This window comes from Siphateles boraxobius, unplaced genomic scaffold (genome assembly GCF_051911475.1).
Source record: "Siphateles boraxobius isolate OS27281-9 unplaced genomic scaffold, OSU_SipBor_1 92, whole genome shotgun sequence".
NCBI classification, from domain to species: domain Eukaryota; kingdom Metazoa; phylum Chordata; class Actinopteri; order Cypriniformes; family Leuciscidae; genus Siphateles; species Siphateles boraxobius.
In genome coordinates this window covers 4,265,002-4,282,349 of record NW_027509222.1, presented here as the reverse complement: position 1 = coordinate 4,282,349, position 17,348 = coordinate 4,265,002, and the positions used below count along the sequence as shown (strand labels likewise).

The window sequence follows — 17,348 nt, the reverse complement described above, 5'->3', positions numbered from 1 at the left end:
ACACACACACACACACATTCTGATAAATTGAAAGCCTATTTTTGTGTATTTTGATATTTTTCTAATTGTATTTATTTTAAAATTAAAATTGTGTTCAATGGTTTAATATAATATAATATAATATAATATAATATAATATAATATAATATAATATAATATAATATAATATAATATAATATAATATAATATAATATAATATAATATAAAGAGGCCACACAGGTCTGAGATTGTTCTCGTTGTTTCCGGTAGGTGGCGGTATGTCTTTTGTTAAGCATCAACAGACAGCAATACAGAAGAAGACGGGGAAGTGCTTTATTTACATACTTTTGCTGTCATCTAAGAACTTCGGTTTGTTGTTGTTTTATTATTATTTAAAGCTTTAATCGCGCCAGGACCCACTGTAAGTGTTGAGAGAGGTGTGTGTTCTCCAGTGTACAGCAGCGGACAGCATTAATGGCCGAGGGCAGCAGCGGTAACCCGGGCAGCGCTCCTCCCGGAGACCCGCAGCTCATCGCGCTCATAGTGGAGCATCTGAAGAACAGAGGCCTGTTCGACGAGTTCAGGAGAGACTGTCTGGCAGACGTGGACACGAAGGTGATGGGAATTGATGTACATTTGAACAGTCGTGGCCATGTCTCAAAAGCAGGTTATCTGCCCTCCTAGACAGCATTTCTGTGCGTCATCTGCGCTTTTCAACTCTCGAACACGCCCATCAAGTGTCAAGAAATGATTCCACTGTCCATTTAGGCAGATTACTAGGGTTTGAAACAATATCTGTCTGTTTGTTTGTTTGTTTGTTTGTCTGTCTGTCTCTCTCTTATGTCATATAACCCTCTGTATTGTCTATTTGTCTTTATGTATGCTATCTATCTATCTATCTGTCTATATATATATATATATATATATATATATATATATATATATATATATATATATGAATATATATATATGTCTTTGTGCGTTCATCTATCTATCTATCTATCTATCTGTCTGTCTTTGTGTCATCTATCTATCTATCTATCTATCTATCTATCTATCTAATATATCTGTCTTTGTGTGTTATCTATCTATCTGTCTTTGTGTATCTATCTATCTATCTATCTATCTATCTATCTATCTATCTATATGTCTGTCTGTCTGTCATTGTGTCATCTATCTATCTACTGTCTGTTTATATCTGTCTTTGTGTGTCATCTATCTGTCTGTCTGTCTACATACATTTAGTATCCATCTAATTTAAACTGACATGATTTAATATTTCTTTCTAGCCAGCTTATCAAAATCTGCGACAGAAGGTGGACAACTTTGTGTCCACTCATCTCAGCACTCAAGAATGGAATCCGTCCATCAACAAGAACCAGGCGAGGAATGGCTTGAGACAAAGCGTAGTTCAGTATGTATCAACTCAATGGACTCTTTTATTATTTTTGTTAAGTTTATTGTATTGTGCAATGCTGTACTGTAAGTCTGAAGTTTTGTTGTAATGCATTGCATTATATACACTATGAACTAGTGTTTACTTTTTTACAATAAACGCCAGAAGGCCTGTTAAAATAGGATAACTTTTTTTGCGCAGTGTGACGTTTTAAAAATGTCATGTTAAAGGAAAGATAGTTCTAATGCATTACACAAGATTTATTGAATAAAATATTATTTTCCTTTGTAGTTTTATTGAAAGCATTTGATTATTCTCACAGGTCGGGGATGTTGGAATCAGGGGTAGACCGAATCATTACCCAGGTTGTTGACCCTAAACTGAACCATACCTTCAGGCCACACATCGAGGACGCCATTCATGAATTTCTTTCTGCAGAGACGAGAGAAGAGGGTGCATCGATTTCAGCCCTCGATGCTGAACAACAGGAAATGACCAGCAACACTGCAGCCAAAACACTATGAGGTAAGATACATTTATGCTAAGAAATGTTGCAACATAATTATCTACAAAAAAATAACTTAATCTATACACTGATGAGCCAAAACATTATAAGCAGTCACAGATGAAGTGATTATTGTTGATCATCTCCTAACAAGGCCACATATTGAAATCAATCTTATGTAATCAACGTGTTGGATGCAGGAATAAAGATCTAAACGACTTATCAAGGGCCAGATTGTTATGGCAAGGCGACTGGGTCAGAGTTTCTCTGAAGATGCGAGGCTTGTGGGTTTCTCTGGGTCAGCAGTGCTGAGGATTTCCCAACAGTATACGAAGAGGGACAAACCACAAACCGGCGAGAGGGTGTTGGGCGCTCGAGGCTCATCGCTGCACGAGGGATCCAACACTATCCCGTCAGGTCTGAGCCAACAGAAGATCTACTGTGGCACAAGTCTAGGGCTGCACGATTAATCATAATTTCCATGTAATCGCACTTAAATCGAGATGGCTTAGCGCGATTTTGAAATCGCAAAGGCTGCGATTATTTTGTATGCGCAGCTTGTCACTGATGTACGGCTCTGTAAACGCTGCTCCATCTGAAAGCACTGTGAATTTGAATCACTTATAACGTGTATTTGAAAAAACAAAAACATGAGAAGCATTTAACAACCTCTTGTCCAACAAAAGACAACATTTAATAACATGCTTTTACTCCAAACTCACTTCATAACGACAGTTGAGCATCCTTCTGTGAGATGATGTGGCTTCTTACACGGAATAAGGCAGATGTGTGTTTATTGGTCATGTTTATCAATCAAAGCATTTCAATCTCCTGTTTATTCAGCTACAGCGATAGGGATTTCCTGGAATGACGGGCGTTATCTACTTCTGTGGTGGGGCATATTTGGCATGTCTTCACGAGAGCGCCCTCTGGTGTTCAGATGGAGCAGCGTTTACTACCGATCAGCCGCACTGCACTGACAAGCTGCGCATAAAATAATCCCAGCCTTTGCCAAATCGCGTGCGGTTTCAGTGCGATTAATTGTGCAGCCCTACACAAGTCACACTAAAGTTCAATGATAGTTATGGGAGGAATGTGTCACAACTTTCAGTGCATCACTCTGCGTAGCTGTAGACCGATCAGAGTGTTATGAGGACCAGATGCCAATGATAACCGCTGTCCACCGTCAAAAGCGAGCAGCAGAACTGGGCCTCGGAGCAGCGGAAGAAGGTTGTCTGGTCTGATGAGTCCTGTTTTCTTTTACATCATGTGGACGGCCGTGTACGTGTGCAGCGTTTGCCTGAGGAACTGATTCACCAGGATCCACTGTGGGACGAGGACAAGCCGGTGGAGAGACTGTGATGATGCTCTGAGAAATGTCATTCTGGGAAACCCTGGGTCCGTACATCCATGTGGACACAAATATGACACGTGCCACCTTCCTAAACACTGTTCACCTCTTCATAACAATGGTGTTCCCTGGTGGAAGTGTCTCTTTCAGCCGGAGAATCACACTGCACACATTGATTAGGAATGGTTTGAGATACATGATGTTCAAGGTGTTGTTCTGGCCTCCAAATTCTCCAGATCTCCATCCAGTTGAGCATCTGTGGGATCGGATGCGTTTTACCAACAAGTGCGATCCACGACGCTCCTCCTCACAACCTACAGGACTTGACGGATCTGCTGCTGATGTCTTGGTGCCAGAGACCACATGACGCCTTCAGGGCTCTTGTAGAGTTCATGCCTGGAGCTAGAGTTGTCAAAAAGTCCCGACTTCGGTACCAAGAAGGTACTGAAATTTTAACTGATAGACGCTTGCTTTCAAACGCTCCCGTGTGTGTCTGTGTAAGCGCTCGGTGAGGAGCGTCATTGATGTATATTTACAACATGTTTTTGAAGCGTGGATCATTGTAGTCAATCACAGTCATATCCGATGAGCATGTGATTACAATGGCCAATCAGAGGTGTTTAAGATTCTGCTCAACAGCACTCAAACATCACATTGTTTAAATTTCAGTACCACTTGGTACCGAAGTCAGTACTTTTTGGCAACTCTACCTGGAGGATCAACAGCATGTCATTGTTGTAATGTTTTGACTCATCAGTGTAAAGTTACCTTGAGAAATAAGTAGCTTTTATCGTGTCATATATTAGTGGAATAAAATTAATTTAATTGGGGCACCCTTAATATTGAGATGAAATATGAATATGTATGTTTTTTCTGTACATATGTAACACTTGGTGTTTTTCCAGGTACAAGAATACATTTTTGCTATTTCACATGGAGATCACCAAAAGTTGTCCTTCCGTGACTGGCTACAACAGACGAGCATTTGCTGAGCACTGGAACTTTTTGAATTTAAGTGGTTAGATTGGGTTGTTTTGCAAAATATGCGTGTGTGTTTAGCATGTTACATAAAAGCAAGTTGTTCAGCCCATGCTGTCTGGTTTAGTTTAATGAAATTACCTCTTCAGCACTAAAGAACAACTGAAGCGTATTTGTCCAAATTAAAATAAATGTTTTTGAAAAAACATGGATAAAAAAGTACATCGAACTGAAGCCAGACGCAAATGATCCTTTTTACACAGCTGGATTTGTGAAATTCTTCTCTTTTTGTTCTTGCTATATTCCAATGGGACTCATAGCATTGTTTCTACAATAAATGTAACTTTTTAAGAAAAGCCAAGTTGGTTGCATCATTTGTGGTATTGTAAAACCTCTGAATCATTGCAAGAGGTTACGGTTTGTTGTGGGAAACATGCTACATAATGTCATAGTCCTGGACTCCTTTTAGCAATGGCATTTTTGACAGGAGGTCTTCACCAGTGTTTTTATGATTCCATCTGGACATTAACTAGAGCGAATAACCTCAAGAGTTCACCATGTTCAGTACCATGCAGAGTGCAGACACAGTGTTACATGATTGAAACCATTTGAGGCTAAAAGCTTGTCCACCCCGAGACTGCATTTGAATCTCCGGCGTCCTCATGGCATGAAATTCCAGAGAAGAGCTTTTTGGTAATGAAAGAGCCTCTGGAGAGGTGTCATGTCCCGGCTTCGGACAAAGGTCGGCCGTTCCAGCTTGTTTCTGTCACTCAGCACCTCAGCGCTGAGAATGAGCTGTGCAGTCGGACTGCTAAAGACCTGCGGTCACGTGTTTTCTGAAATTCGCTGCTTGTCGCAGTGAAGCTCTTTGCAGTTGGTGGTGGATCTAAATTTCGCAGCTGAACTTTTTCAGATTTTCTTAAAAGGACTGAGAGTGCGTTGGTGCCCGTTCTCTTTTCTGGTCTGTTTAAAGGTGACATATTATGCTCATTTTCACAAGATCTAATATAAATCTATGTCGTCCCCAGAATGTGTCTGTGAAATTTCAGCTCAAAATATCCCCCAGATCATTTATTATAGCTTGTCAAATTTGCCCCTTTTTGGGTGTGAGCAAAAACGCACCATTTTTGTGCGTGTCCCTTTAAATGCAAATGAGCTGCTGCTCAAAGACAGCCGATTCTTTACACGAGCTTCGGATACTCAGGCAATAACAAAACACGTGAATCTAACTCATCCAAAATCAGAAATAACTGGTAGCGGATTGAAGCCTTACGGAGAGACTGTGCTTCTTCTCAGGAAGAATGTGCAACTTTTAGACTGCATCGTTTCTGAATGGTTTGTAGATACATTTATGTAGCATTTATGTAGCTGTTTTGGAGTTTCATTGATTCATCTCATTGACTTGCCTGTACCGTCAGGGGAGCGAAATCTGATCAGCTTATTTTCTGACATGCTTGCAAAAAAAGGCTTAAAGGAGAACTCTGGTCAATTTTAACATTGAGCTCATTTTTTTTGTAAATTTTGAGTTCTGTCAGTACAGAGAACAACGACAAAAATCGGTGTTGCCTACATCGTGTTATCCTCTTTTTAAAATTTGCACCGTGTTGACTTAAATGGGTTGAAGTCCACAGTAGTCGATTGTCGAGTGCGCGCGCGTGATCATTGGTAAATTACCATTGCTTAGTTACCAATGATCGCGCGCGCGCACTCGACAATCGACTACTGTGGACTTCGACCGAAAACAGGAAGTATTTTTTTAACAGACTGAATTAACATCCTTTTTATTCATATCTTTCACATCTACTGCAGTCAGATTCACAGTGTTCACTCTGAATAAAAGCACTCACATGGCTGTCCACTTGTAACGACACATCAAGGATGTTAAGAGGCTAAAAGCAGGTTTAAAACTTGCCCCATTTAAGTCAACAGGGTGCATATTTTAAAAAGAGGATAACGGTGTAGGCAACAACGATATTTGTCGTTGTTCTCTGTACTGACAGCACTCCAAATTTACAAAAAAATTAGCTTAATGTTAAAATTGACCGTTGTTCTCCTTTAAAGAGATAGTCCCCCTAAAAATGAAAATTCTGTCAGTATTTACTCTCCCTCATGTTGATCAACCCCGTAAGACCTTCGTTCATCTTCGGAACACAAATTAAGATATTTTTGATTAAATCTGAGAGCTGGATCACTCCTCCATAAGCTTCTAAGGGATTGAAACTTGTTCACCGAAAAGTTATTAAAGACATCGTTAAAATAGTCCAAGTGACTACAGTGGCTCAATCTTAAGTTCATCAAATGACGAGAATACTTTTTGTGCGTAAAAAAACAACAAAAATAACGACTTTATTTCAACTATTAATTTCCTTCTCTGTGGGGCACTAGTTCACTAGTGTAACAGCGTACGCTTCTGTTGTTGTACGTCACACGCATCACACACATGAACAGCGTTGGCCAATAGTGACGCTACGTGTGACGTACAACACAGAAGCGCTGCGCTGTTACACTAGTGAACTGACTAGAGGCCCACAGAGAAGGAAATTAATAGTTGAAATACATACACAAAAAGTATTCTCGTCGCTTTATAAACTTAAAGGTCCCATATTATGCAAAATTCACTTTTGCATGGTGTTTGGACATAAATGTGTGTTGGCAGTGTGTGTACACAACCACCCAATAGTGATACAAATCCACTCACTCCTTTTTTATTAATCCCCATAAATCATCATCAGCAGTGTCTCCCAACGACCTGCTTTCATAATGCAGTTTTAGTGACGTCACTAAGTGCAGGCCCCGCCCACGAGTGTTGACAGACACTGCCGTTCTAACATAGACCCGCCCTGATCGAGTTCACAGCTGCTGCACTGACGAGAATGTCTTCCAGCGTTGTAGGTGTTGTGTGGCTGGATGTATTATCCACATAGCTCTCTCTATTTACTCCCGAAATTCGTTTATGTACTTGCGCACTTCTTATATCTTACTGTTCACTCAGCTCTTACGGTGAGTTTCTGAAGTAAAACTGATGCTTCATCTTTTGTGTTATGTACAATAAACTTTATTAAACTCATCAGTATATGTTTGATCATCATTCGGACCTGGTCCGAAACAGCAGACTTGTAACATAGGCTATTAATAGTGGATACATACATGCAGATGACAAATACGTTATAACCGTAATTAAACTACTAAACTATAGCCTACCTGTTCCATCTCTATACAGCACTCTGACTCTGTAGGCATTATTGTCCGACTCCGGGTCGAAATGAACACGTTACTGAGAGTTTATGATATTATTATCATCATTCTGTGAGATGAAATTGTCCTGAGACTGAGCGCGAGATCTTGAAGCTCCGCCCCCTGTGACGTGCTCATTTACATTTAAAGGGCACACACTAAAACAGCGCGTTTTTCTGAGCACCAAAAAATTACAATTTAAACATGCTGTAAAAAATGATCTGTTGGGTATTTTGAGCTAAAACTTCGCATACACACTCTGGGGACATCAGAGACTTATTTTACATCTTGTGAAAAGGGGAATAATATGGGACCTTTAAGATTGAGCCACTGTAGTCACTTGGAGTATTTTAACGATATCTTTAATAACTTTTCGGGGCTGGCAAGTTTCAATCCCTTAGAAGCCTATGGAGGAGTGATCCAGCTCTCAGATTTAATAAAAAATATCTTAATTCGTGTTCCGAAGACGAACGAAGGTCTTGTAGGGTGAGTAAATACTGACAGAATTTTCATCTTTTGGTGAACTATGCCTTTAACAAAACAAAGTTACTGTGTTTTCACTTTTCACGTTTTCTGGGTTGGTAGATGCACCGGTGACCCGATTATAGCACTTAAATACGGAAAAAGTCAGATTTTCAGGATGTGTCCCATTTCACAATTTATAAGTTAACTTAAAAAGCTATTTCCTCTATAGAAGATTGGGTTGTAAATATGGTCGATATAATGGGTTGTACACTATGTTGTTGGTAAGGCCACATCCACATACTCCTCAATCACTGTGCTTGATGGCGAAATGTTTACTATAATAGCCCAGGTGCAAGCTCATATTTCCAGCGCTGGTCTTGGCAGTGTTACTGCCGACTCTGTCCTGAACCCAGCGTTCATTCATGCCTATTAAGATGCTTTGCTGCTGTTCCTCCCCATCTGATGAAACCTGATGCTGTTCTCATTTGACAGCCACAATGGGAATTGAGAGACTGTGCTGAGCTTGTCTGCAAGCTCATAGTGGAGCATACCAACCTTTCAAATCCATGGGTTCACCTTTACATTTTTGAGAGTAGTAAGAGTAAGGCCAGTAGGGGGTGTGAATTTACTGTTTGACGATGTTTAAAAACTGAAATGAATGAAAAATCATGTGTTCAAGTCTTGTGTTTCTATGGAACACGAAAGGTTTTTTAAGCATATTCTAGATTTTATACAGTTTTTTTTCTATACAATAAAAATGATTGGAGACTGAAGAAAGCACTAGTGGTCAACAAAATCCATGTGCTTTATTTCATGCCTTGTGAAGCCATCCGATAGTTTAATGTGATAAGCAAATCAAAATTTACTTTGTTATTCTCTGATACATGTTGACAACATCATCATTGATGCAAAACAGCATTTGTTTATGTTTGGTATATAGTATATACTTTACAGAGATAGTTCACACTAAAATGAAAATTCTGTCATTTAATTACTCATGTCGTTTCAAACCCTTAAGACTTTCGTTCACATTCAGAACACAAATAAAGTATTTTTTTTATGAAATCTGAGAGATTTCTGTCCCTTCATTTACAACTACGCAACTACCACTTTGACTCTTTAAAAAGTTCATAAACAGATCGTAAAACTAATCCATGTGAATTGAACGGTTTAGTCCAAATTTTCTGAAGAGAGTTGATCGCTTTATTTGATGAACAGATAGAATTCAGGCTTTTATCCTCATATAAACATTCGTCAACTCCACTTCAGTTTTGGTAAAGTAGCTCAATCATGTTCTCTTGACGTGTGAGACCAAGTGAGGTTTATTCTCGTGTTATGCAGCAGTTTGAGCTTCAGCCAGAGGTTTGTTCTCACACGTCAAGCAGGTTCGGTTGATCTTCTGTTTATGTTTGATGATCAATGTTTATATGTGAATAAAAGCCTAAATTAAATCTGTTCATCATAAAAAGCGACCGAGTCTCTTCGGAAAATTGGCTAAACTGCTCAATTCATATTATTATATTTCATAGGATTAGTTTTACGATATCTTTATGAACTTTTTGAAGCGTCAAAGTGGTAGTTGCGTAGCTGTCAATGGAGGGACAATAAATCTCTCAAATTGAATCAAAGATCTTCATTTGTGTTCCGAAGATGAACGAAAGTCTTATTTGTTTGGGATGATATGAGGGTAATTAATGACAGAATTTTCATTTTTGGATGAACTAACACTTTAATGGTGCTTTTTTTGGAGTTGTATGGAACTGAATGGAACATGCATTGTATGGAAAAGAGTGTCCATGATATTCATTAAAAATGTCGCCTAAAATAAATTCAAATGGGTTTGAAACCACATGACTTTAAAAAATATATATATATTTTTTTGTAATATTTATTTAAATTGCTAAACCGTGGTTTTAGAGGAACATCAGATATTGTTTTTATTAATATACCCCATTTGAAAGTTTATAATTGTTGTAATTTGTTACACTTTAGTGCACAAAAGAAAGGGTCAGAAGGACTGATTTTTAAGAGCCCGCTATGTTAACATTTCTTGTGCTATTCCAAGAATTATGTGTAGATTACTGTGCAGATGAATTACGGTCTCTGATTTCATCCCCCCATCAGCTCTCAAAGTGTCGAAAGAATTTGTCCAATGTTGAAAACTTGCACTGTGTGAAGAAACAAGTGACACAGCACTTTTGGCCTTGGATATGCGGCAATTAAATCCCGCTGCCCTTGGAGAGGTCGGTAATGTAGTGTGAAATTGTATGTTTAGGGCATCGGTTAGAGGAACGTCTCAGCTGACATTGCATTTGTCTTCTGGACATTATAAATCACCAGAGTAATTACTGAGTGGGGATGGGAGAAAATCCAACCGCCCATCCACCCCCAGCCTCTCCCGAAACACAGCTGCAGGTCGCTCTCGAGTTTGCTTCCAAAACTCAAGCCACAACAATGAAATCCCCATTCCTCAAAAAGTACTGCTGCATCTGTTGAGTTTAATTGCTCTTCACATTTTCTCACCCCATGGTGGATGAGATTCATTACAGGGGCAAACTATGTCGGCCCCATACAAACTTCTTTTTCTTCCCAGATGTTAAGGAAGCCCAAGTGAATTGTCCCACTGGACAGGAAAGGCAATTTCCAACGCTGCTATTTGTAGGAACAGAGCAGCATAGGAGTCAAGCGTTGCTGAAGGTTTTCACCGTGGCCTAAATAGTTTCCTAGGATGCTTCATTGTGTAACATCTTCGGCTATGTTTACACGGAAACGATCTGATGAGAAAACGCAAAAGTGGCGTTGCGTTATCACTTTTTATTCTGCGTTTAGACGAGCGTTATGGGGGGGAAATCCGTGTGCATATGGTGACGCAAAAGTGTGTGAAATTCGGTGTAGTATGCACTCCAGGCGGCTAGGTGGCAATATAAAGCACTGCCACACAACAACACCAATATCTGAGAATATTTTGTACAACTGCTGAAAAGACCCTTGTACGTTTATGAGAGCTTCTAGGGCAACTTGAAGGTCCGACGTATGGAAATAATCCGACATGTTGGTTGTTATTTTCCTGTACTGGCGCATGCCTGTGACATAAATGCGTATGCGACGATAGCCACCATGAGCAGATTTGCGTTTTTAAGATTTCCACTCTGGAGGGTGGTTTCACTTTTTTGCGTTTTTGAGCCCCCAAAACGCCGTCGCCGTGTAAACGAGAGGCACATCCGATAAAATATTTTTACGTTTTCACCCGGAATCGTTCTCGTGTAAACAGGGCCTTAGTGTTACTCTAATTGCACAGCTCTCTGGAAATTGTGATCCTATAATCTCAACGACATCATTCTATGGTAAAATAGCCAACTCGTTCTCACGGCAATTCATACTTATTTTACAAGGTGGCTAATTCGTATGAATTAATACGACCTCACTCGTACAAATTCGTACGATTTTTGCTAAATCGTTACATTTTAAGAGTTGCCCAATTAGTCTGAATTCATACGAATACCCCATACGAATACCCCACCCCTAAACCTACCTATCACTGGGGTTTAGACAAATCGTACAAATTCGTATGAATTAGCCACCTCGTACTCACTCGTAAGAATTCGTATAAATTTGTCGTGAGATAGTGTTGAAATAGCAGTATCACTAGAGCAAAAGCGCTGTTCCAATAATTAGACCATCAACGTGATTGTGAATGTGTGCACTTATTTAGAGCAATGCATTAGCAACATTCCCTTGGAATACATGAACTGATCAAATATACAACTTGAATGCAATATAAAGGTTTGGTCACATTTACCGTTGCTCTGCAAAATCCAGTCAATCCAATTGGAATCGGCATGAGTTCCATGCGAGGGCGAAAAAGTGTTGAAATAATTTTTTGCTCATGTTCAAGTTGATTACAGAAATTCCCTGCGTTGCCCAACACTGCTTGGTTTGAAACGGACTTATAAGAAGCAGTGCTTCATTCATCATTACACTACAGACAATGGACTTTTTGCAGTCTAAATTTCACTAATGTGATGGGATGGCACCTTAAGCCGGGTGTACACTGTACGATTTTGGCCAGGATTTGGCCATCTTAGACACATTTTGCAAATCCTAAAAGATTCCTCTGATCCTAGGCTTAAATCGGAAGTCTTTGATCATTAGTTCGACATGTTCACCGACAGTCAATTAATGACCATTGCGATACAATTTTTACCTCAGACGAAATTCTGGCCATGTCAGAAGATTTGACTTCTCCTACGACGACCGTCAAATTGTCTTCGTTTTTCAAGACAAGCCATGACCAAAATTAATGTTAAGATTTCTTTGTAGCCACCATTTCAGTCCTGCGTGTAATGCAGCTCACCGTCACTGAATGTGTCATTAATTGACGATGTAAAACTCCGGATGGGTTTTCCTGTGTGCGTCTGGTTTTAACGTGTCTTGACTGTTCTACAGTCTGACATTAATGACAACTGAGATCTTACAGTGTGACATGGCTTACAATGATGATCATGTTCGTACAGTCCGACAAGAAACAATTGTAAAGGACTATTATATATCGCACAGTGTGTACCCTGCTTAAACTTCCTTTGGATAAAAGCGTCTACCAAATGCATAATTGCAAATGATATTGCTTTTATACAACAGTTCAATAAAGAATAATTTAATATTGAGTAACTTACATTTTATACACAATATATGAGATGGTTACAAAGAAAGTCAAAGCTCAATCAGCCGTTGAGACATCAGATTGAATGAATCAGTGTTTTGATTGAATTGGATGAATGAATGATTCAATGACTAACTTATAAACTCATTTGTTTTGTTCATGAATGAATCTGTGTTTTTAACAAAACAGTCAAGGGAATAATTCAAATGACTCACTTGTCGTAACCTACTAGCGAAACAATGTAGCTTGCATTGATGGTTGCATCTAGGCTAATAGTCAAGTCACCTTTATTTATATAGCACTTTTTACAATGCAGATTGTATGAACACAGTTTCACAGTGATAACAAGAAAATAATACAACAAAGTTTGTTTCTAGAAGAAAATGTTGTTATCGTCCACCCTAAGTAAGGCAGATCAATAATATTGTTGAATATTAAATGTCCCCAAGCAAGCCAACAGCCAAGGCAACAGTGGCAAGGAACAGAAACTCCATCAGGTGACAGAATGGAGAAAAAAAACCATGGGAGAAACCAGACTCAGTCGGGGGTCAGTTCTCTTCTGGCCAATGAACGAACAGTGTATGATTATGATTCAGGCAGCATTACAGGTCAGAAGTCAGATTCGATCAGAACATTTAGAATATTTATCCAGTTCCATCTGGTTGGAAGTCGGAGTCATCACGCCGGTATGGAGACGAGTTTGTTGAGGATCAGTGCCGATGGCTGTCGTGTCGATGAGGCCTTCACAGGGCGGATGAGTCTGGCAATTCAGGGATGTGTTGTGGATGGTTCCAGGTGCATGTCCACCATCTAGTCTGGATACGGCCCAGATCCAGTTGACTTCAGTAAACCTTGCAATAAACGCGAAGACTAACATTAGCATAGATGCCATTCATCTTATGATGTAACGAGTACATTGGGTGTTATAGTAAGTGTACCCGGTTCCGGCTGACCTAATCTATGCAGCCTAATAATCATTTAACTGGTTTGAATAATAAAACTGTATAATGTTCTATATGAATGCCAGGTAAAAGATATGCGTTTTGAGTCTAGATTTAAGCTCACAAAGTGTGTCTGCTTCCCGGACAATGTTGGGAAGACTGTTCCAAAGTTTAGGTGCTAAATAGGAGATGGATCTACCGCCTGCAGTTGATTTTGATATTCGAGGTATTATCAACTGGCCAGAATTTTGAGATTGCGGTAGACGTGAAAGACTATAATGCATCAAGAGCTCGCTCAAGTACTGGGGAGCTATCAGCAATATTTTGAAATGTAAACGATGTTAAATAGGGAGCCAATGCAGTGTTGACAGAACGGTGTGGATACGATCATACTTCCTGGTTCTGGAAAGAACTCTAGCTGCTGCGTTTTGGACCAACTGGACTTTGTTTATTAAGCGTGCAGGGCAACCACCCATGAGAGCATCACAATAATCTAGCCTTGAGGTCATGATCGCATGAACTATCTGTTCCGCATTTTTTATTGAAAGCTTATGTTGTAATTTAGATACATTTTTAAGATGGAAGAATGCGGTTTTACAGATGCTAGAAAATTGTCTTTCAAATGAAATTTTGGTATCAAAGAGCACACCCAGGTTCCTAAGTGACGACGAAGACTTGACAGAGCAGCCATCAATTGTTAGACAGTATTCTGGGTTAATACGTGCAGAGGTTTTTTGCACAATAATTAGAAACGGAAATTACTAGTCATCCAAATTTTTATATCAGCTATGCATTCTGTTAATTTTGTGAATTGGTGCGTTTCGTCAGGGCGCGAAGAAATATAGAGCTGAGTATAATCAGCATAACAGTGAAATCTAATTTCATGCTTCCTAATGATATCTCCGAAGGGTAGCATGTACAGAGTGAACAGCAACGGTCCTAGTACTGAGCCCGGTGGTACTTCATACTGAACTTTAGATCGATATGACATCGCTTAATTTTCTGCTACAAACTGATAACGGTCAGATAAGTGAGATTTGAACCATGTCCTGACAAGTATGGTCTAACTCCAATAGAGTTTAGAATGTCTGTAAATGCTAATCCCAATCCGTCTTTTTCATTATCTACATGGATATTAAAATCACCAACAATTAGGATTTTATCTGCAGCCAGTACTAACTCTGATAGAAAATCAGCAAATTCTTTGATAAAAGCTGTACGGTGGCCTGTATACAGTAGCCAGCACAAATGTCAAATGGGTTTTATCACTTACGTTAGATAACGTTACAGAAAGCACCATCACTTAAAAATAATTATATTTGAAACTAGACTTCTGAGTAATACCGAAGATATTGCTATAAATTACAGCAACACCACCCCATTTTCCTTTTAAACGAGCCTCGTGTTTATAGCAGTAATCTTGCGGGGTGGACTCATTTAAAGTAATGTAATTGTCTGGTTTTACAAATTACAAACCCAAGTTTCTGTCATACACAGCACATCTAGGTTATGGTCTGTAATCATACCATGGGATGAATACCATCTCTTTTCAACAGGTCAGGTCTGTCCCAAAAAAATTTCCAATTGTCTATGAACCCTATATTGTTTTGTGGACAACACTTAGACAGCCAGACATTGAGTGAGGACAGTCTACTAAGTATCTCATCAGTCCTTCGAACAGGAAGGGGCCAGAGCAAATTACACACCTTTTTAAAGCAGCACTATGCAGTTTTTTTTAGCTTAACTGAACAGCTTCAGAGTTATTGGAATGGTTATAGGACTCTTTTCGGGTTGAATGGTGGTCGTCTCGCCCCCCTCTGGTGCCTGTGAGTGGAGAAACCGTACTTGCAACTTTGGGCCGGCGGACGCTTTGGGCTCAGCGTCAGGAAGTATCGCGTGATTTCAGCTCTCGCGATGTAACGAATTGCTTTACGGCACTGCACACATTACACGCATACACGCCCCCATCCAGATCCGGCTAGCTATAAGAACAACTATCGTCATGGCTAAACTGGCATATAAGAAGCAGAAAGCTAGGAAAGCATTGTCGGAGGAACAGAGAAAGAGGAAACGGCAGACTGACCGAGCGAGGAGTCAGACACGAGTAAATATCGGACCTGCGTTTTCAGAATTAGAGGATGGATAACCGACCCGAGCCCGACGGGCCGGGCCGGGTTCGGACAGATATTTAGAAATTGTGTTCGGGTTCGGGTCGGGCTCGGTCACATCAGCGCGATATGGCATTGAACATTTTAAATTTAAAACCGCTTATTATGATGGTAGCCAATGTGCCTGATGCTTTCACGTGATGCAAACGTTCGTTTTTGTGATTAAAATACATGTAAAATATTACCATAACATCTGTCTTCCTGTGTGCGGAAATTTGTTTATGTAGCCGTGACAACGAAACACGTGCATGCGCGCCTGCGTTAAGTGCGCTTGTTTCTCCGTGCGCACTGATGCACTCATCCTGCTGACATTTCCGAATGTCTTCCTACAGTTGCTTAATAAAAGCAGGCTTTCAACACAAACAAACGCACATGTGTCATTAGTATGCGAAAAAAAATGGGATTTTAACTGTCTGTCTCGGGTCGGGCTCGGACATAAATATCTTTATGCCTGTCGGGCTCGGGTCGGGTTCGGTTACTGCTCTGTCGGACGCGGGCCGGGCTTGGACAAAAAAATTCGGCCCGATCCGAACTCTATTCAGAATGGAGAAAAAAACGAAGAAAACGTGGTCGGAAGAGTCTAGAAAAAGGTAACGAGAATCTGACAGTGCGAGGAACCGGACAAGAGTCCTACTCGCTCAGGCTTTCACTGTTAAAGTTGATTCCTGCGATTAACATGAGACAGGATGTCAATATCTCACATAATTATCAGGACATAAATAAGCCTACACGTTGTAAATAGTGTAAATGAGCGCAATTTGCAAACTATTATGATAAATTGCAATAATGATGTCTAACAACATCATAATAACGGACATTGTTATGAAATAATGCGACGTACATGATGTACCTTTATTGATGTCATCTGGCATTTAGGCTCAGGTTAGCCTAACGCGGTAGGCTACTTTATTATTATAAAGTGCAGAGGCCGTGAGTGCAGATCATAGACTGTCACGCTCTGCGTGAGTTGTATTTACTACAGTAACATTAAATACAAGTACTCTACAGCGACTCTAGGGGTCGCTGATTGACAAAAACGGAATTCCTACATAGTGCTGCTTTAATGTTCATTTTAGTGATCTCCGACTGGCGAAGTTGAACATCATTTGTGCCAACATGAATAATAATCTTAGAGAATTTACGATTAACATTAGACAGCACTTTTACATTTGCTTTGATGTCAGGTGCTCTGGGTCCCGGAAAACATGTGACTATGGTGGTTAGTGTCTCTATTTTCACGTTCCTTGTAATCGATTCGCCAATAACTAGGGCACATTCAGCAGGATTCGCAGTGGGTGCATCACTGAGTGGAGAGAACCTGTTTGATGTTGTTATCGGAACAGAAGAGCGGTGTTTTGATCCGCGACTACAGCGTCTCACGGTCACCCAGTTGCTCTGCTGCACGGGCTCTACAGCCGAAACCGAACAATGTGCAGAGTTCACTAAGCTAGTCGCATCCAAAGCAGTATCAAAAGCCCTTGCACTCTTACTATCCTCGATTAAAGTTTGGATGCATGTCTTTAGTTCTGAAATCTTTTCCGTCAGCCTGACTATCTCCCTGCATTTATCACATATAAAGCCCTCGGCGCTGACAGAAAAGGCTATACTATACATGTAACATTAATTGCAAGTCACAATAACAGGAGAAGACATTACTCGCCGTGTTTGTTG

At 40.0% G+C, this 17,348-nt stretch overlaps 1 protein-coding gene across 1 annotated transcript; it reads left to right on the top strand.

The window, feature by feature from the left end:
• The first annotated feature begins 229 nt into the window (after window positions 1-229).
• Window positions 230-4,565, top strand: bod1 (biorientation of chromosomes in cell division 1). Its single transcript, XM_077224882.1, has 4 exons — window positions 230-594; window positions 1,269-1,393; window positions 1,698-1,900; window positions 4,137-4,565. The coding sequence occupies exons 1-3, from the start codon at window positions 454-456 to the stop codon at window positions 1,897-1,899; spliced, it is 468 nt and encodes a 155-aa protein (XP_077080997.1). The 5' UTR covers window positions 230-453; the 3' UTR covers window position 1,900; window positions 4,137-4,565.
• The last annotated feature ends 12,783 nt before the right edge of the window (window positions 4,566-17,348 follow it).

Excerpts from the sequence above, each read along its gene's own strand:
- bod1 (XM_077224882.1), top strand. The coding sequence starts at position 454 with ATGGCCGAGGGCAGCAGCGGTAACCCGGGCAGCGCTCCTCCCGGAGAC. Across the intron at positions 595-1,268 it reads TGGCAGACGTGGACACGAAG|CCAGCTTATCAAAATCTGCG; the intron begins GTGATGGGAATT and ends ATTTCTTTCTAG. Across the intron at positions 1,394-1,697 it reads TTGAGACAAAGCGTAGTTCA|GTCGGGGATGTTGGAATCAG; the intron begins GTATGTATCAAC and ends TTATTCTCACAG.